Source organism: Ranitomeya imitator, chromosome 4 (genome assembly GCF_032444005.1).
Source record: "Ranitomeya imitator isolate aRanImi1 chromosome 4, aRanImi1.pri, whole genome shotgun sequence".
Classification (NCBI taxonomy): domain Eukaryota; kingdom Metazoa; phylum Chordata; class Amphibia; order Anura; family Dendrobatidae; genus Ranitomeya; species Ranitomeya imitator.
In genome coordinates, this window is record NC_091285.1 from 657,370,381 (window position 1) to 657,392,851 (window position 22,471).

General features: G+C 43.5%; 1 protein-coding gene across 4 annotated transcripts in view; it reads right to left on the reverse strand.

The window, feature by feature from the left end:
* LOC138677145 (uncharacterized) overlaps window positions 1–22,471 on the reverse strand; it is a 163,702-nt gene that overhangs the window by 12,158 nt on the left and 129,073 nt on the right. For all 4 annotated transcript variants that reach the window (XM_069767048.1, XM_069767051.1, XM_069767049.1 and 1 more), the window contains 3 exons: window positions 12,628–12,823; window positions 11,663–11,753; window positions 5,321–5,405 (listed from right to left, as the gene is read on the reverse strand). In XM_069767048.1, coding sequence (XP_069623149.1) covers window positions 5,321–5,405; window positions 11,663–11,753; window positions 12,628–12,823 — 372 coding nt within the window. The remainder of the gene's footprint in view (window positions 1–5,320; window positions 5,406–11,662; window positions 11,754–12,627; window positions 12,824–22,471) is intronic.

Here is a 22,471-nt window from a genome sequence, read left to right on the forward strand (position 1 = left end):
GAGCAAAGGTTGGAGCGGGGCGTCGATGAACATCGGCGGAGGACCTCATTCTCTCCTTGGAGGCCCGAATGGCATCCTGCGTGCGGTCCCAAATGTCCCGTGCCTCCACAGCCCAGTCTGCCACCCTGGAGTCAGCAGAAGACACAGGCATGGGCACAGGAACACGCGGATGCTGGCCGTAATTTAGGAGGAATGGAGTCTGACCGATGGAGTCGGCTACGGCATTGTTAAGTGCAAACTCTGCCCACGGCAGCAAGGATGCCCAGTCATCCTGCCTGGCAGAAACAAAATGTCGTAAATATGTGACCAAGGTCTGGTTGGCCCTCTCTACCAACCCATTCGTCTCGGGATGATATGCCGAAGAGAGATTCAACTCAATACTGAGTAGACGACAAAGCTCTCTCCAGAATCGAGACGCAAACTGGGGACCCCGGTCACTAACAATTTTGTCTGGCATACCGTGTAGGCGAAAGATATGCTTGACGAACAAGACAGCCAACGCCCGTGCAGAAGGTAGCCGTGGAAGAGGCACCAAGTGCACCATTTTGGAAAAATGGTCGGTGATCACCCAGATAATGGTGCAGTTACGAGACTTGGGTAAGCCCACCACAAAGTCCATCCCGACCATCTCCCAGGGCCTGTCCACCACCGGCAGAGGAAAAAGCAAACCAGCTGGCCGTTGCCGAGGAGTCTTGTTCTTGGTGCAAGAGACACACGCCCGAACATACTCTGCGACATCACGAGCCATATGCAGCCACCAGTACGTCCTCGCCAGTAACTCAGATGTCCTTTTGGTACCAAAATGTCCACCCACCCTGGACGAGTGTGCCCAAGAGAGAACCTCCGGTCACAAACTGGATGGAACAAAGGTCTTGCCCGGGGGCACAGACTCTAGCGAAACCGGGGCCACAGTTCTCAAGCTCTCGGTGGGGACAATAAGCCGAGGCTCCTCCTCCTCCTCCGCAGATGACACAACGGAGCGAGAGAGAGCGTCGGCCCGAATGTTCTTCTCCCCAGAAAGAAAATGGAGGGTGAAATGAAACCGGGAGAAGAATAAGGACCATCTGGCCTGGCGAGAATTCAACCGCTGGGCTGTCTGCAGGTACACCAAATTTTTATGGTCTGTGAAGACTTGGAAGGGAAAACGTGCTCCCTCCAAGAGATGTCTCCACTCCGAGAAAGCCAACTTCATGGCTAGCAACTCCCTGTCCTCGATGGAATAATTCCTCTCTGCTGGTGAGAAGGTCTTGGAGAAAAAGAAGCAAGGATGCTTCCGACCTTGAGCATCCTTTTGGAAGAGGACTGCTCCAGCACCAACAGAAGAGGCATCCACCTCCATGATAAATGGCTTATCAACATCGGGGCGATGTAGGATGGGAGCGCTAGCGAAGTGTGACTTTATAGAGTTAAAGGCCTTGGAGACCTCCTCAGATCACAATTTGGGATTCGCCCCCTTGGTGAGAGCAACCAAGGGAGCTACCAAAGTTGAGAAGTGCGGAATGAACTGGCGATAATAATTAATGAACCCCATAAAGCGCTGCACCGCTTTAAGAGAATGGGGTTCCTGCCAGTCCATCACAGCCTGTAGTTTGGCAGGATCCATAGCCAATCCCTGGGCAGAGATGATGTAGAGCAACCAAGGGAGCTACCAAAGTTGAGAAGTGCGGAATGAACTGGCGATAATAATTAATGAACCCCATAAAGCGCTGCACCGCTTTAAGAGAATGGGGTTCCTGCCAGTCCATCACAGCCTGTAGTTTGGCAGGATCCATAGCCAATCCCTGGGCAGAGATGATGTAGCCTAGGAAAGGTAGGGACTCCTGCTCAAACATACACTTCTCCAACTTGGCATAGAGGGAGTTTGCCCGTAGGAGGTCGAAGACTTTGCAAACATCTCTCCGGTGGGAGTCAATATCTGGAGAGTAGATGAGAATATCATCCAGATAGACTACGACCGAGGTGGAAAGCATATCCCGGAAGATATCGTTCACAAAGTCTTGGAAAACGGCTGGGGCATTACAGAGCCCGAAGGGAATCACCAGATATTCATAGTGCCCATCCCTGGTGTTAAAAGCCGTCTTCCATTCGTCCCCCTCATGGATGCGAATCAGGTTGTAAGCACCCCGCAGATCTAGTTTAGTAAATACCCTTGCTCCCCAAAGCCTATCGAAGAGCTCAGATATCAAGGGCAAAGGATACTTATTTTTAACGGTGATAGCGTTAAGGCCCCTGTAGTCTATGCATGGACGCAATTCCCCATTCTTCTTCTGCACGAAGAAGAACCCTGCCCCAGCAGGTGACACTGACTTCCTAATGAATCCTCTTGCCAGATTTTCCTGGATGTACTGTGACATTGCCTCCATCTCCGGGAGAGATAGCGGATAGACTCGACCCCGGAGAGGCTCAGCACCAGGCAAGAGATCAATAGGACAGTCATAGGGGCGATGGGGCGGAAGGATCTCCGCCGCCTTTTTGGAGAACACGTCTGCATAAGACCAATACTGCTTGGGGAGAGAGGAAAGATCTGCGGGTACCTCTGTAGTAGCAACCTGAACGCACTCCCTCTGACACCTACCCCCACAAGATTCACCCCATCCCAGGATTCTGCCAGAGGACCACTCGATATGAGGAGAGTGGTACCGTAGCCAAGGTATTCCCAACAGGACCTCATCAATTCCCTCTGGAATGATGAGCAGAGATATAATCTCCTGATGAGATGGCGACATGGACAGAGTAAAAGGGATGGTCTGGTGTGTTATCTGTGAGGGCAGTGTCGACCCATTCACCACTCGTACCGTTACTGGTTGAGCTAGCATAACCAGGGGTATTGCGTGACGTTGGGCGAAGGCAGAAGACATAACATTGCCCTCCGCCCCAGAATCCACGCAGAGCTCTACCGAGTGGGAGAATGAGCCTATAGTAATTGTCCCCTTAAAGGACAATTTAGAGGCAAACGTCGCCGTGTCTAGTGTACCTCCACCTACTACCACTAGACGCTGACGTTTCCTCGACCGCTGAGAACATCTGGTGGCTAGATGTCCTGACTGCTGGCAAACATGACAGACCTTGAGTGCACAAGCGGTCCGAGACTTAGATCCCGCTTGTGACACTTCCCTGGCCTCATGTGACTCAGGAACCAGGACCGGAGATTCCAGAGGTTTGGCGAAGGTAGGAGCCAGCCGAAACCTCTGCCTACACTGGGCTCGCTCTAACCTCCGCTCGTTAAAACGGAGGTCAATTCGAGTGGAGACAGTTATTAACTCCTCCAGTGTGGCAGGAATCTCCCTAGTGGCCAGAGCGTCCTTAACGTGGTCAGCCAGGCCCCTCCAAAATATGGGGATAAGAGCTTTATCCGACCAATCCAGCTCAGAAGCTAAAGTGCGGAATTGGACGGCAAAATGACTGACCAAGGACTCACCCTGAGTTAATGCCAGCAGTTGGAGCGCAGTATCATGGGTGACTTGAGGTCCTAAAAAGACCTGTTTCAGAGTGCTCAGAAACAGCGGAGCACTCTGCACCACATGATCACCACTCTCCCACAGCGGCGTAGCCCATTCCAACGCCCTGTCCGACAAGAGAGACACTATAAATCCCACCTTAGCCCGCTCTGTGGGAAAACGTGCAGCCAGGAGCTCGAGGTGAATAGAGCACTGACTCACAAATCCCCTACAAAACTTGCTATCACCAGAAAATTTTTCTGGCAGCGGGAGGCGAGAAAATGTCGGAACAGGGGTGGCAATGGACAGGGTTGCTGCAGCCACGCTAGCAGCCTGTACAGCAACTGCGGTAACATCCACAGCTGAGGTTGCGCTCTCAAGAGCCGCCAACCTACCCTCCAGCTGCTGGATATACCGCAAGGATTGCTGTTTGTCCATCATTACTAGCCAGACCCTGGCGCTAGTGTAATGTTAGGGCTAGCGGAACGCACCAAATAACAAGACAGATAGTGTATGGTGCGTTCGCAGCCCGGGGTCCACCGTGCAGAGATGGAACCTGCTGCTAACTAATGACGGACTATATGGCGGTACTCATAAGTATACACACGTGGGTTAAACTTCACCCAGCGTGAAGGAAGCGATCTTGTTGCGTCACAGGATCGCGGTACCGCACATAGAAGGCGAGCAAGTAGTCAGCGAACTCAACCCCAACTAGGATTGAAGTCCGATTAGACCCTTGCTGGCACAACACCGCAACTGGGTGTGTAAGGAAACTCAATAACAATATTAGGGCACAAGAGTGCATGCGGTGCCGCACTGATGAACTCCACTAACCACCCAGGCTTGGGTAAGGAAAGCACAGAGGAAGTGCACAGCGCTGTACTGGCGGTCACAGCAACTGGACGCTGTAACGTGTGATTAGTGCTGTAGGATAAGTCGGGCGCTAGATAGCAACCATACACCTTCCGCGAACAGACATTCAATAGGGAAGGGGTATCCAAGGACGACTTGCACTCACAACAAACACACGTAAGCAAATGTACACTAGCGCATGGCCGTGCGGTCATGCGCAGTTTATATAGTTGCAGCATAGGAAGTGGCCACGGAAACTTTGCCCTTCCAAGACCTGCCAAAAGGACCAATGGAATGTGCTGCAGAGCCTGAGCACATGACCCTCGATCTCCAATGGGAGATCTTGCCCTGGGCATGCTCAGTGTGTGCAGACAAGGACTTAGTCCCAGAGAAGTCCGCTCGCTGCTGACCAGCACTGGGTTTAATGGCAGAAGCTGAAGAAGTAGCAGTAACTCTCTGTACAGAGTGAGACTGAGCAAGACACTGGGACCGACGTCCCTGCTGAGCAGACTCCACTGCGGCTGGATAAGAATGGGAGACCGCAGCGGAGATGGCTCGAGATTCCCCCTGTGCAGAAGCGGGAACTCGAGACCTAACAGCGACAGCCTCAAAATCTTAATGCTTTAGAGATGATCTGCAAAGAGGAGGGGACCAAAATTCCTCCTGACATGTGTGCAAACCTCATCATCTACAAAAAACGTCTGACTGCTGTGCTTGCCAAAAAGGGTTTTTCCACCAAGTATTAAGTCTTGTTTGCCAGAGGGATCAAATACTTATTTCTCACTGCAAAATGCAAATAAACGTATATAATTTATACAATGTGATTTTCTGGATTTTATTTTTGATATTCTGTCTCTCAATGTGAAAATTAACCTACCCTTAAAATTAGACTGTTCATGTCTTTTGTCAGTGGCTAAACTTACAAAATCAGCAAGGGATCAAATACTTATTTCTCCCACTGTATGTTGTCATTTCTGTTTAGAAACATATCAGTCCCATAAGATACAGTATATGAAGATCATTTTTCTTACCTTTGTTTTTTTTGCTTTTTGTAAACTTTTAATAATGGCACTCTTGTTGGGATTTGGAATCCTATCCTCCCATTGCTTCATATACCTAATATGGAAATGAAAGGAAAAATGGAACATTTATGTGTAATGATGAAGTAACACAGACACTGAAATAAAAATGACAACTACCTTTACAGAATCTCTCAGTCTCAATGCTTTTACAGTAAAGAATACATTCTAATGGGCCAATTAATCATTTTCTATTTATTGAAATCATTGTCTTTTTTGTCTTGTTGCATTCGCTGACTTTTTTGCACCAAATTTTTCAAAATGGCGCATACAGTTTATGAATTTGGAGCAAAATAACAAAATGGTCTATAATTTTGCTTTTAACCATTTTTTGTGACTTTGCAGCATTAAAAGTCACATATTTAAAAAAAAAAAAATAAATGTTGCACTTTTTCTAAAAATGTGCCTTATTGGAAACTTTGCCTGAAACCTTCCTCCAGGCAAAGACAATAATTGATATAATATTCGCATTTCATGTATTTGTCTAAAGTTTCAGGCAAGCAAAGTTGCAAGAAAGAAATGAAAACAGGCTTGAAGGGATTGTCCCCCTTTGGGGACAATATTTTTCTTACTTATATGCATGCGATTGAGGCAAAAAAAAATCATTTTTGCCATTGGGTTTGATTAATGATTTTGCACCATTTGAATTCTATAGGAGTTATATTACTCTGTTTATTGCAGGCCGCAGAATGAGTTTTTGGGGTCGACTCGGCACCATTATCTTTTAACACCATAACTTCAGGTCAATAGTGTTATCGGACCTGACAGGATCCCTTTAAACAAAAAAGACAACTTAAAAAAGTGGTTCAAAATGTCTAAAGAATAAGGTACAAATACTAAAGGAGCTAAAAAGGAACAAATTACTCCAGAAAACATCAATGATGAATGGGGACCTATGTTGAGGTAGAAACCGACTAACAGAGGATATAAGGAGGATATCCTCTTATTATGGGTGCAGTTATGTATGCAAACAGATTCTTCCCATCTTCCCATCACTGCACTGATTGTTCCTGTCCTTACAGATTTTCCATTAGGACATTCCATTAAGGCATGAAAGGGCAGTGATTTTTCACCCTGGGGATCCTGATCTTAGGGTGACTGCTCCTAGAGTATTCAATTTCCGCTGCTAGCAGAGATGTAGCAGCGATAATTCAATGCTGTCAGTTTTTGTAAAATTCAATTAGCTCTTTATTTGCCTCTCATCTCTCCATTAGCTCCTGCAGTGCAGGAGCCTAGGATTCCTATGCTTACCTGAAACTTAAAGGGAACCTGGCACCAGGTTTGGCCGATATGAGTTACGGCAACCACCTATCAGGGCTTATCTACAGCATTCTATAATGCCCTAGATAAGCCCCCAATCTGACCTACAAGAGAAGAAAAATAAGTTTTATTATACTCACCTTGGGAGGTCTGGTCCCATGGCTGTTCAAGGTCCTGGTCCGGCATCTCCCATCTTCTTGGGATGCCGCTTTCCTGCTTGCTTTACAGGCTCCATGGCATCACGCTCTTGAGCAGGCGTGCCAGGACCTGCGACACCCATCGAACCGGACCGCCCCCAGGTGAGTATAATAAAAGTTGTTTTTCTTCTATTGCATGTCTGATCGGGGGCTTATCTACAGCATTACAGCCCCGAAAAGCGGTGGCTGTAACTCATATTGGCCAAATCTAGTGACAGGTTCTCTTTATGGATGACCACTAGGTCTGCCAGAGATCAAAGCCTAGGCATGGTCTAGTAAGCAGCCTGTCAATTTAATGCTGAGAGGCTGGGTAATACTGTGTACTCCACATGTGGTACAGTATATGGCCAATCAGAAGATCAATAAATACTGATAAAAAAAAGTAAAAAATAAAAAATACTATTTTTCACAATAAAAAAATCATTTATTGTAATAAAAAACCTGAAAAAAAGATACACGTCTGGCATTATTGCATCTGTAGTGACCGGTCCATTAAAAATATATCATTTTATATTCTGTATAGTGAACCCCACAAAAAATAATAAAAAACTCCAGCAGAATTGCCATTTTTGTACATTACGCCTCACATAAAATGAAATAAAAAAAATTATTATAAAGATAAAATGGCGCCAACAAAAATTACAATTTGTTATGCAAAAAACAAGTCCTATTAAACCCTGTATTTAGAAAAAATGATCACTTAAGATGATACAGTAAAAAATTATATTTTTTTAAAAAGGTTTTTTTTATGCAAAAGTGGTAAAGCAGAAGAAGTAATTATATGAATTGTGCATCACTATAATCATATTCACCCGTACTAGAAAGCTGTATATTTAATTATACCACATGTAGATTGTAAAAACATATATATATATATATATATATATATATATGTATATATATATATATATATATATATATATACACTACTGTTCAAAAGTTTAGGGTCACTTAGAAATTTCCTTATTTTTTGAAAGAAAAGGACAGTTTTTTCCAATGAAGCTAATATTAAATGATTCAGAAATACACTATATACATTGTTAATGTGGTAAATGACTATTCTAGCTGCAAATGTCTGGTCTGTAATGCAATATCTTCATAGGTGTATAGAGGCCCATTTCCAGCAACCATCACTCCAGTGTTCTTATGGTACTTTGTGTTTGCTAACTGTGTAACAAGGCTAATGGATGGTTAGAATACCCTTGAAAACCTTTGTGCACGAATGTTAGCACAGCTGAAAACAGTTTGGCTGATTAGAGAAGCTATAAACCTGACCTTCCTTGGAGCTAGTTGAGAATCTGGAGCATTGCATTTGTTGGTTCCATTCAACTCTCAAAATGGCCAGCAAAAAATAACTTTCATGTGAAACTCTACAGTCTATTCTTGTTCTAACAAATGAAGGCTATTCCATGTGAGAAATTGCCAAGAAATTGATGATTTCCTACAACAGGGTGTACTACTCCCTTCAGAGGAGAGCACAAGCAGGCTCTAACCAGAGTAGAAAGAGAAGTGGGAGGCCCCGCTGCACAACTGAGCAACAAGACAAGTACTTTAGAGTCTGTAGTTTGAGAAATCGACGCCTCACAGGTCGTCAACTGGCAGCTTTATTAAATAGTACACACAAAACGCCAGTGTCAACGTCTACAGTGAAGAGGCGACTCTGGGATGCTGGCAGAGTGGCAAAGAAAATGCCATATCTGAGACTGGGTAATAAAAGGAAAAGATTAATATGGGCAAAAGAACACAGAGATTGGACAGAGGAAGATTGGAAAAAAGTGTTATAGACAAACGAATCCAAGTTTGAGGTGTTTGGATCACACAGAAGAACATTTGTGAGACGCAGAACAACTGAAAAGATGTTGGAAGAGCGTCTGACGCCATCTGTCAAGCATGGTGGAGGTAATGTGATGGTCTGGGGTTACTTTGGTGTTGGTAAAGTGGGAGATTTGTACAAAGTAATAATAATTTTATAATAATAATAATTTTATTTATATAGCGCCAACATATTCCGCAGCGCTTTACAAATTATTAAAAGTGATTTTGAATAAGGAAGGCTATCACTCCATTGTGCAACGCCATGCCATACCCTGTGGACAGCTCTTGATTGGAGCAAATTTCATCCTACAGCAATGACCCAAAGCACACCTCCAAATTATGCAAGAACTAACCAAACCAACTTGTGGGAGCGGCCTCTGGGAGCATGGGGTGAAATTTCTCCAGATTACCTCAGCAAATTATCTGCTAGAATGCCAAAGGTCTGCAATGCTGGAATTGCTGCAAAGGGAGCATTCTTTGACGAAAGCAAAGTTTGAAGGAGAAAATTATTAGTTCAAATAAAAATCTTTTTTTTCGAACCTTGCCAATGTCTGGACCAGATTTTAAATTTGTTTGGCAACTCATTTGATTAATCAAAGTATGAGTTTTCATGGAAAACACAAAATTGTCTGGGTGACCCTAAACTTTTCAAAGGTAGTGTATATATACAGCTCTGGCAAAAATTAAGAGACCACCACTTTAAAACCCTGTCATGGGCAGCGCAATCTCCAGACCTGAACCCCATTGAAAACCTCTGGAATGTAATCAGGAGGATGATGGATAGTCACAAGCCATCAAAGAAGAACTGCTTACATTTTTCTGCCAGAAGCAGAGTGAAAGACTGGTGGAAAGCATGCCAAGACGCATGAAAGCTGTGATTACAAATCATGGTTAGTCCAGAAAATATTGATTTCTGAACTCTTCCTGCGTTAAAACATTCGTATTGTTGTTTCTAAAAGATTTGAACTTGTTTTCTTTGCATTATTTGAGGTCTGAATGCACAGGGTTTTTTTTTAAATTTTGATCATTTTTCTTTGTCAGAAAAAAAATACAAAATTTATTGCTTGGAAATTCTGAGACATGTCAGAAGTTTATAGAATAAAAGAACAATTTACATTTTACTCAAAAATATACCTATAAAGAGAAAAGTCAGACAAACTGTACATTTTGCAGTGGTCTCTTAATGTTTGCCAGAGCTGTCATTATCAATGCCAAAATGTAAATAAAATGTGTTTAAAAAGTAATATGTACCCCAAAATTGCACCATTGAAAACTACAGCTTGTCCTGCGAAAGTTAAGCCATCACATAGCTCTGTTGCAGGAAAAGTTATAACTTTTCCTTATGGCGATACAAAAGCAAAATATTTTTTTTTCCAAGCATAGTATTTATTGTGTAAAACTAAGAATTTATTAACAAAATGACATAAATTTGGCATCACCATAATTGTGCCTACCTATAGTATAAATGCTTTGTTTGTGCAGCAAATGAAAAGTGTAAAATATAAGATGTAAAAGAAACAGCAGAATTGATGTTTTTTTTTCTATTTCTTCCCACAAAGAGTTAATAAAAGTTTGGTATTAAGTCGTGTGTACCTGGACATGGTGCCACTGACAAATACAACCATCGTGTCATTCCTCTTATTTGCCTCTATGCCTCACTTGAAGCGACCTGATGATTTTATAAGTAGCTGCTTTTAGACACTGGTTACTACATTGAGTTAAAGAGATTGCTCAGGCTTACGCTACAAGTCTGCAAGTCAGTATCTTGTGAATCTTCACTTTGCATGCACTGCAAGCTATGAGGATTCTCCGATGCCGTCGCTGGAAGCGGCAAGAATGTGACTGTAAGCGTGCGATAATGCATACTCCTCGCCACATTCCGACTAGACTGTTTTCATCTCAATACACTTGCACTGAGCAAGGCTGCACCCATCTAGTTGGAAATCCCTGCTTCCAGCTGTGCTCCATTAGCCACTCCTCTCTCCTATAAAAGCTAGGCCTTCAGGCCAGATCTTTGTCTGAGATAGCACTTGCTAGATAGACCTGGAGTAGTGAGGAGCTGGTATTTGGAGAGATGGAGGAGTTTATTGTGCGACAGTTGTTTGGTTTGTACTCTTGGAAATTCCTCATCCCCATCCTTATTTTCTTCCCCCATCCTTCACACCCTGGTGAATACCTCTGTTATTTGTGAGAGCATATTTTGTGTGAGTGAAGTTTACTTTTACCCTTGTCTTGGTTCCCGTTTGTCGGGTTGGTGTACTGCGTACATGATAGCGCCTCTCTTCCCTGGGTGGGGAAGGGGACAGACGCAGGGCTGCAGTTACAGTAGGAGACAGGGCAAGGGCAGAGGCCCCGGCATCATCGCCATCTTTGATATCCCAGGGAACAGGGCGAGTTAGGACACCCCCTAGAGCTAGGGCCAGGAAAGGAGCCCCTGGTCCCAATTTACTCGCCAGTCCAATCGTGACAACATGGCAGCCTCTTACATTGCTTATATCTGGCAACTGTTGAAGTAGATACTAGATCGGTGATAGTGCTAAAGGATATAATGATGTTCCTACACAGCTTTTTTGTATTCCTAAGCCTTTTCCATTTTGGTTTTACCCACTGTTATGTATTGGAATAGATGCGTGTTCAAGGAGGTTCACACAACCAATTTTTCCTTATCCAAGAAAAATAGTCCGATTACTCTGATCAGCGTTTGATCATAGTGGCATTGGTTTTTCTTCTCCATTCTGTTAATTCGTGAAAATCAAACCGCAGTTGGATATCATCTAGGTGTGATCCAATGTTTTTAACAGACCCATACACTTGCATTGATGACTTTGATCATCCACTCACATCAAAATAGGACTTGTTTCCATTTGAAAAAGATTGGACATCGGCATGGCCAAAAGATCATCAAAGGAACAAGTGCTATCCATGAAAATCAAGAATAGCTCTCGTCTGAGAAAATCGATCGTGTGCCTGATCCTTTTGAAGTAGATAAATCAGTTATTAAAATGACATGATGTAAACTCACCTTACTAAAATTTTGCATCCACATACTGCCAAGATCACAAGAGCAATCACTATAAGTAGAACCAGAATACTAAGCATCACAGTATTTAGTTCTAGAGAAAAAAAAACTGAAAATTAGGCAAAAACTCATACAAAAAACATGCATAAATTGATATATTACATAAGAAAGCAAAACAATTTTTTGAGCAAATTCCCACATTTTTCTAATGACCTAACCAATGTAAATACCATTTATGCCCAAAAATTATTCTAAGAGTTATACCCTTATGGGGTAAACAGAAAAAATATATTTGCAAGCTTTCAGAGAAAATATTCTCCTTCATCAGACATTTAACTTGCCTGATAAAGGATCCTCTGTGCTTTGGAAGCTTACAAATATAAATGTTCTGATTAGCCAATAAAGGTGTCACTCTTGGAATATTTTAGGTTTTTTAGGCCTAAAAGTATTTACATAGCTTTTTCTGGCTAATCTAGTATCACAATAAAATTTTAATCAGTGTTGCTAGTTTCAGGAGCTGGTTTAGTCCCTGTGTACTGTGCTCTGTGCGATGTGCACAATGACAGTGCCCATTCTGTTTCCAGCTCAGATAAGCAGTAGCATGCCAACAACGGAGCACGGTGTTTGAATACCTAGTGTGCAGAGACCAGTGCCATCCACGCAAGTGATGTCACTGGTCTCAAGATGGCGGGTATTCTGACTTTGCACTTTTTTGCCGGATCGTTACTCCTGATCTGAACTGGTAACATACAGCGAACTGTGAAGGCTGAATTTTAGACCCAGTCCATCCCTGGTCACAGGACAGCCCTATCCTCCCACCATTATAAGACATAACGATGTATTTTTGCTTTTCTGCATACTGTTATACAGTGCATAGGATACCATATAATGTGCCTATATTAAGGGTAACTTAGTTGTAGTTGCTAGTAAAGAATATTATCTTAAGAATAGTGCAGTTATGAAAATACCTGAGATGGTGTGAAAAGTCTGTACATTGCTCCATTCGCTCCAGGGCCCCTGGAGGCAGAGGTTCGTATTTGTCTGATGTAACTGTACTCGTACCTTCACAGAGTAATTACCACTAGGTTGAAGCTGAATTCCCGATTTGAGCACAGTGAAATCATTTGTTTCTGGTTTGGTAACACCTGGGCAGTCAAAAGCAATCTGTCGATAAAAAACATATGGTTATTATTTACATATGTCCAAAAAGACAATAGACAATGTAGACTTCCCTAAAACACCCAAGATGAAGAAGTGATCGCGAAACGCACATTGTGTTAGGATTATTTTCCCAGTTAGTATCATCATAGCCCACGGAACGGCCAGCGTATGTGAGACTTAAATACCTGCTACATCAAGTGCCCATATTGTCTTTTTCCAGGTTTTAAACAGATTGTATTGCACATTTATAAATTAATAAAGATTATATACAGCTCTGGCAAAAATTAAGAGACCACTGCAAAGTTTTCAGTGTGTCTGATGTTTCTCTTTATAGGTATATGTTTGAGTAAAATGTAAATTGAACTTTTATTCTATAAACTTCTGACGTCTCCGAAGTTCCAAGCAAATAAATTTTGTATTTATTTTCTGAAAATGAGAAATGGTCAAAATAACAAAAAATGCATTGCTTGCAGACTTCAAATAATGCAAAAAAAAAAAAACATGGTGTCCACTAATTATTTCAGCAAATTTTACATTCAAAAAGTCAAATGGAGCTTCTTCCATTCCGAGCTCTGCCATGTGCCAAAAGAGTTGTTTTCACCTTACATATGGGGTATTGGCATGCTCAGGAGACACTGCACAACTAATTTTATGGTCCATTTTTTTCCTGCTACTCTTGCAAATTTTTGTGACAAAAAGTTAAAGGTTCATTTTTTCCTTCCAGATTCTGAAAATTCCTGTGAAGCACCTAGAGGGTTAATAAACTTTTTGAATGTGGTTTTGAGCTCCTTGAGGGGTGCAGTTTTTAGAATGATGTTGCTTTTGTGTATTTTTTTGTCAATTTGGCCCCTTAAAGTTACTTCAAACGTGATGAGGTACCTAAAAAAAAATTGTTCTGTAAATTTTGTTGGAAAAATGAGAAATCACTGATCAACTTTGCCTCACAATAAAAAATTATGTTTATGAAAAGTGGAAAATATTATTTAACTATTTTGTGTGATGTAACTCTCTGATTTAAGGGCATAAAAATAAAAATGTTGAACATTGCCCAATTTTCAGCATTGACAAATTTTTATTTTTTTCACAAATAAATGCAAGTCATATGAATTTTTTTAAACCAATATTATAAATTACAATATGTCATGAAAAAAACAGTCTCAGAATCAGTGGGATCTGTTAAAACGCTATTGCCACATAGTGTCACTGGGAAGAATTGTTAGGCTGTGTGCACACGTAGGAAAAGAGGTGCCGAATTTTCTGCACAAAATCCGCATCTCCTGGCAGAATCCACAGCCGCGGATTTGCTGCTGTTTTTATGTGGATTTTGTGCGGTTTTTATGCGGAATTGATGCGGATTTTGTGCAGATTTTCTACAGTTTTTGCCACTGCGGATTTTTAACATGGAGGGTTGCAGAAACGCTGCAGATCCGCACAAAAGAAGAGACATGCACTTCTTTGAAATCCGCAGCAATTCCGCACTGATTTTTCCGCACCATCTGCACATTTTTTTCCCCATTGAATAACATTGTACTGTACATCACAGTGCAGATCTGCAGCATTTCAGCGCGGAAAAATCCGCAGCAAATCCGCATCGTGTGCACATAGCCCAAAATTTGGCATATTCATGAAGACGCCATCAGTCTTGGGGAGTATAGGGGTAAATATTTCTAAAAACATTTTTTTTACATTTTACTTGCTTCAATAGACTCCTTAGGAGACTTGAAGCTGCAATCATCCGATTGCCTGTGCTACACGTAGCAGAGCTTCAACCCTGCTACGTGTAGAAGAATTGATCATCTGCTATGAGCGCTGGCCACGGGGAGGTGCTCATGGCAGATCGGTAATGACAACCTCGGGGTCTCTTGCAGACCCCGAGTTGTCATGCCACGTCATCGGCGCTCCTTGTCACATGACCGTGTGCGCCGATGGGTTCTGCAGAAGATCCCCGCGCCCGCCATTGCAAATCTCCTAGGGATGCCGGCCCGAGGCCGGCATTCATAGGAGATGATAATTTCTGCTACACATAGCAAGGCTGATGTTTAACACAAGCGATCAGATGATAGCAGTATCAAATCTTCTAAAGGGACTATTGAAGCCAGTAAAAAGTGTAAAAAAAATAAACAAATATTTAAAAAAATATAAAAAATTCAAATCACCTCCCTTTTGCCCAATTACAAATAAATAAAGCAGTAAAAAATACATATATTTGGTATCGCTGTGTTCTGAAACGCCCAATCTATCAAAATATAAAAATAATTAATCCGATCGGTAAATGGAATAATGAGAAAAAAAATCAAAAAGCCAGAATTATGTTTTTTGTACCTGCAACATTGCAATAAAATGCAATAACAGGTGATCAAAATATCTTGTCTACCCCAAAATGGTATCAATACAAACATCATCTCAGTGCGCAAAAAATAAGTTATCACCAGTCCTAGATCTAGAAAAATGGAGACGCTACGGGTCTCGGAACATACAAATTTTGGATTTTTTTCCACCAGCTAAATAAAAAAGAACCTATGCATGTTTGGCATTTGCGTATTCATCATGACTTTCAGAATCATAATGGCAGGTCACTTTTTGCATTAAAATAATAATAATTTTTATTTATATAGCACCAACATATTCCGGAGCACTTTACAATTAAGCGGGGACATGTACAGACAGTAAATTCAATACAAGTTAAGACAATCAGTGACATTAGGGGTGAGGTCTCTGCTCGCAAGCTTACAATCTACAAGGACTGCACTGCACTTTTTTTTGCTATTTTATCACACTTGGAATTTGTCTCCCAGTTTCCAGTACACTATATGGTAAAATCAATGAAAACATTCAAAAGCACAACTAGGGTTGAGCGAAACGGGTCGTTCATTTTCAAAAGTCGCCGACTTTTGGCAAAGTCGGGTTTCCTGAAACCCGATCCGACCCCTGTGCGGGGTCGGCCATGCGGTACGCGACTTTCGCGCCAAAGTCGCGTTTCAATGACGCGAAAAGCGCCATTTCTCAGCCAATGAAGGTAAACGCAGAGTGTGGGCAGCGTGATGACATAGGTCCTGGTCCCCACCATCTTAGAGAAGGGCATTGCAGTGATTGGCTTGCTGTCTGCGGCGTCACAGGGGCTATAAAGGGGCGTTCCCGCCGACCGCCATCTTACTGCTGCTGATCTGAGCTTAGGGAGAGGTTGCTGCCGCTTCGTCAGAAGCAGGGATAGCATTAGGCAGGGTCCATTAACCACCAAACCGCTTGTGCTGTAGCGATTTCCACTGCCCAACACCACCTTCGGTGTGCAGGGACAGTGGAAGCTACATTTTTTTTTTTTCCCCTCAGCGCTGTAGCTCATTGGGCTGCCCTAGAAGGCTCCCTGATAGCTGCATTGCTGTGTGTACGCCGCTGTGCAAACCAACTGCTTTTTTCAAAGCACAAATCCTCTTGTTCCTTCCTTTCTGCACAGCTATCTTGTTTGTTTGTCCACACTTTTTATTTAATTTGTGCATCAGTCCACTCCTTATTGCTGCCTGCCATACCTGGCTGAGATTACTGCAGGGAGATAGTAATTGAAGGACACTCCCTGTTTTTTTTTTTTTTTTTTTTTTTGTGGGAGATTAAGATTGGCATTTCTGCTAGAGTGCCATCCCTGTCTGTGTCATCTCTCACTCAGTGGGCCATAGAAAGCCTATTTATTTTTTTGCTTGATTTGGGTTCCAAAATCTACCTGAAAAAATCACAACATCAATCAGTGGGAGAAAAATATTGGCCTCAGGGCTTGTGTGCCACTCCTGACTCCTGTGTGTGCCATCTCTCACTCAGTGGGCCATAGAAAGCCTATTAATTTTTTTGCTTTATTTGGGTTCTAAATTCTACCTGAAAAAATCAATAAATCAATCAGTGGGAGATTAATATTGGCCTTTGGGCTTGTGTGCCAGTCCTAAGCTTGCCATCTCTCTCTCTCAGATAGTGGGCCATAGAAAGCCTATTTATTATTTTTTTTATTGGGTTTATAAATTTTCCCTGGAAAAAAAAAAAAAAGTGGGAGATTAATATTGGCCTCTGGGCTTGTGTGCCAGTCCTGAGCGTGCCATCTCTCTCACAAATAGTGGGCCATAGAAAGCCTATTTATTTTTTGGGTTGATTTGGGTTCTAAATTCTACCTGAAAAAATCAATAAATCAATCAGTGGGAGATTAATATTGGCCTTTGGGCTTGTGTGCCAGTCCTAAGCGTGCCATCTCTCTCTCTCAGATAGTGGGCCATAGAAAGCCTATTTATTATTTTTTTTATTGGGTTTATAAATTTTCCCTTGAAAAAAAAAAAAAGTGGGAGATTAATATTGGCCTCTGGGCTTGTGTGCCAGTCCTGAGCGTGCCATCTCTCTCACAAATAGTGGGCCATAGAAAGCCTATTTATTTTTTGGGTTGATTTGGGTTCTAAATTCTACCTGAAAAAATCAATAAATCAATCAGTGGGAGATAAATATTGGCCTCTGGGCTTGTGTGCCACTCCTGACTCCTGTGTGCGTCATCTCTCACTCAGTGGGCCCTAGAAAGCCTATTTTTTGTTTTATTTGTTTTCTAAATTCTCCCTGAAAAAATCATTTTATTTTATTTGGTTTCTAAATTATTCCTGAAAAAATCATTTTTTTTGTATTTTTTTTTTCTAAAGTCTCCCTGAAAAAAAAAAAAAAAAATCAAATCAGTGGGAGATTAATATTGCCCTTTCTGCTTGTGTGCCAGTCTTGACTCCTGGGTGTGCCATCTCTCTCTCTCTCTCCAATTGTGGGCCATAGAAAGCCTATTTATTTTTTTGCTTGATTTGGGTTCCAAAATCTACCTGAAAAAATCACTAAATCAATCAGTGGGAGATAAATATTGGCCTCTGGGCTTGTGTGCCACTCCTGACTCCTGTGTGTGTCATCTCTCACTCAGTGGGCCCTAGAAAGCCTATTTTTTGTTTTATTTGTTTTCTAAATTCTCCCTGAAAAAATCATTTTATTTTATTTGGTTTCTAAATTATTCCTGAAAAAATCATTTTTTTTGTATTTTTTTTTCTAAAGTCTCCCTAAAAAAAAAAAAAAAATCAAATCAGTGGGAGATTAATATTGCCCTTTCTGCTTGTGTGCCAGTCTTGACTCCTGGGTGTGCCATCTCTCTCTCTCCAATTGTGGGCCATAGAAAGCCTATTAATTTTTTTGCTTGATTTGGGTTCCAAAATCTACCTGAAAAAATCACTAAATCAATCAGTGGGAGATAAATATTGGCCTCTGGGCTTGTGTGCCACTCCTGACTCCTGTGTGCGTCCTCTCTCACTCAGTGGGCCATAGAAAGCCTATTTTTTTTTTATTTGTTTTCTAAATTCTCCCCGAAACAATCATTTCATTTTATTTGGTTTATAAATTCTTCCTTAAAAAATCATTTTTTTTTATTATTTTTTTTTTTCTAAAGTCTCCCTGTTAAAAAAAAAAAAAAAAATCAGTGGGAGATTAATATTTACATTTGCGCTTCAGTGACAGTCCTGCGTGTGTGGCATCTCTCTCATTTGTTGCCACCAACAACAGAGTGTGTAACATTGTGCCTGATTTTCCTTGCGGTCTCACCCACCTGTAAAGGGGTAGCTAAATCATACTGAAGTTATAGCTCACCGTGTAAGTTGTGTGACTGCAACAAATACCGTTAGTTTGGTAACGTTTTTAAAACAATGAGGAAGTCTGGTGGAAGAGGTCGTGGCCGGGGGCGTTCATTGTCAGCTGGTAATGAGGGTAGTGGTAGTGGTGGAGCATCAGGTGGTCGTGGGAAAAAAAATATTGCACCTAAGTCTGGAGCTGTGGAGCCAGGTTCGTCGTCTGGCTACACAAGGCCTCGAACGCTCCCTTTTCTGGGAGTAGGAAAACCGCTTTTAAAGCCGGAGCAGCAAGAGCAAGTTTTGGCTTATCTTGCTGACTCAGCCTCTAGCTCTTTTGCCTCCTCTCGTGAAACTGGTAAAAGTAAAAGCAGCGCGTCGTTAGTGGATGTTCACGGTCAGGGACAAGTCGCTTCCTTGTCCTCTTCAGCAAAAACAACAACAGAGAAGAATGCAGCAGGCGACACAACGGGTTACTCCATGGAGCTCTTTACACATACCGTCCCTGGCTTAGAAAGTGAAGCAGTTAACAGTCCATGCCCATTACAAGTTGAATCTGACATGGAGTGCACTGATGCACAGCCACAGCCAGACTACTATGCTGGTCCCTTGACTCAGACCACAACATTGCCCTCGCAGGGTGCTGATCAAGAATCAGACCCTGATGAGACTATGTTGCCCCATCACGAACGCTATACCACCGACCGAGACGGTGACACAGATGAAGTTGCACACGAGCTACAAGAAGAGGTAATAGATGACCCAGTTCTTGACCCCGATTGGCAGCCATTGGGGGAACAGGGTGCAGGCGGCAGCAGTTCTGAAGCGGAGGAGGAGGGGCCGCAGCAGGCATCAACATCGCAACAGGTTCCATCTGCCGGGCCCATATCTTGCCCAAAACGCGTGGCAAAGTCAAAACCTGTTGGAGGACAGCGTGGCCATCCGGTTAAAGCTCAGTCTGCAATGCCTGAAAAGGTATCCGATGCTAGAAAGAGTGCAGTCTGGCATTTTTTTAAACAACATCCAATTGATCAGCGCAAAGTCATCTGTCAAAAATGTTCAACTACCTTAAGCAGAGGGCAGAATCTGAAAAGTCTCAATACAAGTTGCATGCATAGACATTTAACCACCATGCATTTGCAAGCTTGGACTAACTACCAAACGTCCCTTAAGGTTGTAGCACCCTCGGCCAATGAAGCTAGTCATCAACGCAACATCCCTTCCGGCAGTGTAGGGCCAACATTTTCTGCACCACCTGCAGTATCTGTGCAGGTTTCTTTGCCAGGCCAAAGCAGTCAAGGTCAGGGAATCACCAGTTTCGTAGTAGGAAACACTGCATCTAGGGCACCGGCGGCAACAATACCATCTCCCACCGTCTCTCAGTCTGCCATGTCCACCGGCACCCCCGCTAGTTCCACGATCTCCAGCTCTCCAGTCCAGCTCACCCTACATGAGACTATGGTTAGAAAAAGGAAGTACTTAGCCTCGCATCCGCGTACACATGGTTTGAACGCCCACATAGCTAGACTAATCTCGTTAGAGATGATGCCCTACCGATTAGTTGAAAGTGAAGCATTCAAAGCCCTGATGGACTACGCTGTACCACGCTACGAGCTACCCAGTCGACACTTTTTTTCCAGAAAAGCCATCCCAGCCCTCCACCAGCATGTTAAAGAGCGCATCGTCCATGCACTCAGGCAATCTGTGAGCACAAAAGTGCACCTGACAACAGATGCATGGACCAGTAGGCATGGCCAGGGACGTTACGTGTCCATCACGGCACACTGGGTAAATGTGGTGGATGCAGGGTCCACAGGGGACAGCAAGTTTGGGACAGTTCTGCCTAGCCCACGGTCTAGGAAACAGTTGGCTGTAGCCATTCGCACCCCCTCCTCCTCCTCCTCGTCCTCCTGCAGAAGCGAGACCTCGTCCACAGACCGCAGTCGCACAACCACTCCATCCGCAGCTGCCACTGTTGCACACCAGGTCTCCCATTATGGGGCAGCTACTGGCAAACGTCAGCAGGCTGTATTGGCTATGAAGTGTTTGGGCGACAACAGACACACCGCTGAAGTTCTGTCCGAGTTCTTGCAGAAAGAAACGCAGTCGTGGCTGGGCACTGTACATCTTGAGGCAGGCAAGGTAGTGAGTGATAACGGAAGGAATTTCATGGCTGCCATCTCCCTTTCCCAACTGAAACACATTCCTTGCCTGGCTCACACCTTAAACCTGGTGGTGCAGTGCTTCCTGAAAAGTTATCCGGGGTTATCCGACCTGCTCCTCAAAGTGCGTGGACTTTGCTCACATATCCGCCGTTCGCCCGTACACTCCAGCCGTATGCAGACCTATCAGCGTTCTTTGAACCTTCCCCAGCATCGCCTAATCATAGACGTTGCAACAAGGTGGAACTCAACACTGCACATGCTTCAGAGACTGAGTGAACAGAGGCGGGCTGTTATGTTTTTGTGGGAGGATACACATACACGGGCAGGCAGTAGGATGGCAGACATGGAGTTGTCAGGTGTGCAGTGGTCGAAGATTCAAGACATGTGTCAAGTCCTTCAGTGTTTTGAGGAATGCAGACGGCTGGTTAGTGCAGACAACGCCATAATAAGCATGAGCATCCCCCTAATGCGTCTGCTGATGCAAAGTTTGACGCACATAAAGGATCAGGCGTCTGCAGCTGAGGAAGAGGAAAGCCTTGATGACAGTCAGCCATTGTCTGGCCAGGGCAGTGTACAGGACGAGGTAGCGGGCGAACAGGAGGAGGAGGACGAGGAGGATGATCGGGATGATTATATTTTTAATGAGGAAGCTTTTCCGGGGCCAGTGGAAATTGGTGGCGCGGCAAGGCCGGGTTCTGGTTTTTGGAGGGACACAAGTGACATGGATTTGCCTGAAACTGCCCCTCAACCAAGCACAACCGCAGATTTGAGAACTGGAACTTTGGCCCACATGGCGGATTATGCCTTACGTATCCTCAAAAGGGACACACGCATAACTAAAATGATGAACGATGACGATTACTGGTTGGCCTGCCTCCTTGATCCTCGCTATAAAGGCAAATTGCAAAATATAATGCCACATGAGAACTTGGAACTAATATTAGCAACCAAACAATCAACTCTTGTTGACCGTTTGCTTCTGGCATTCCCTGCACACAGCGCCCGTGATCGTTCTCACACGAGCTGCAGGGGCCAGCAGACCAGAGGAGTTAGAGGGGCAGAAATCAGAAGTGGCGTTGGCCAGAGGGGTTTTCTGACCAGGTTGTGGAGTGATTTTGCTATGACCGCAGACAGGACAGGTACTGCAGCATCAATTCAAAGTGACAGGAGACAACATTTGTCCAGTATGGTTACTAACTATTTTTCATCCCTTATCGACGTTCTCCCTCAACCGTCATTCCCATTTGATTACTGGGCATCAAAATTAGACACCTGGCCAGAATTGGCAGAATATGCATTGCAGGAGCTTGCTTGCCCGGCAGCTAGTGTCCTATCAGAAAGAGTATTCAGTGCTGCAGGTTCAATACTAACAGAAAAAAGGACTCGTCTGGCTACCCAAAATGTAGATGATCTAACCTTCATTAAAATGAACCACAACTGGATTTCGAAATCTTTTGCCCCACCTTGCCCGGCTGACACCTAGCTTTCCTATGTAAAGGTCTTGCCTGTTGACTATTCTGAACGACTTTTCCAATCTCGTAATTTGCAGCACCTGATTGTCCAGCATCCGACATGTTAACACCTCCCTAAATGGCCAAAGTCCCCACACGGGGCCGTGGTATCGCCACTTGGCGCCAGCACCCGTGAGAGTACTGTTTGTCTGAAGAGGTGGGTGTGCCCGCTTTTGGTCGACGGCACTGCCAATAGGTCCCTCATAGTACAATAAAGTGTCTGGCGGTGGTGGTGCGCACCCAACGTCAGACACACCATTGTAATATGAGGGGCCCTGGGCCTGTACCACCGGCCACAAGACAGTCCCCCCCCCAGGTCAAACAGTGCTCTACCACTTGCAAAATTTTCTCTCACAGCTCCAC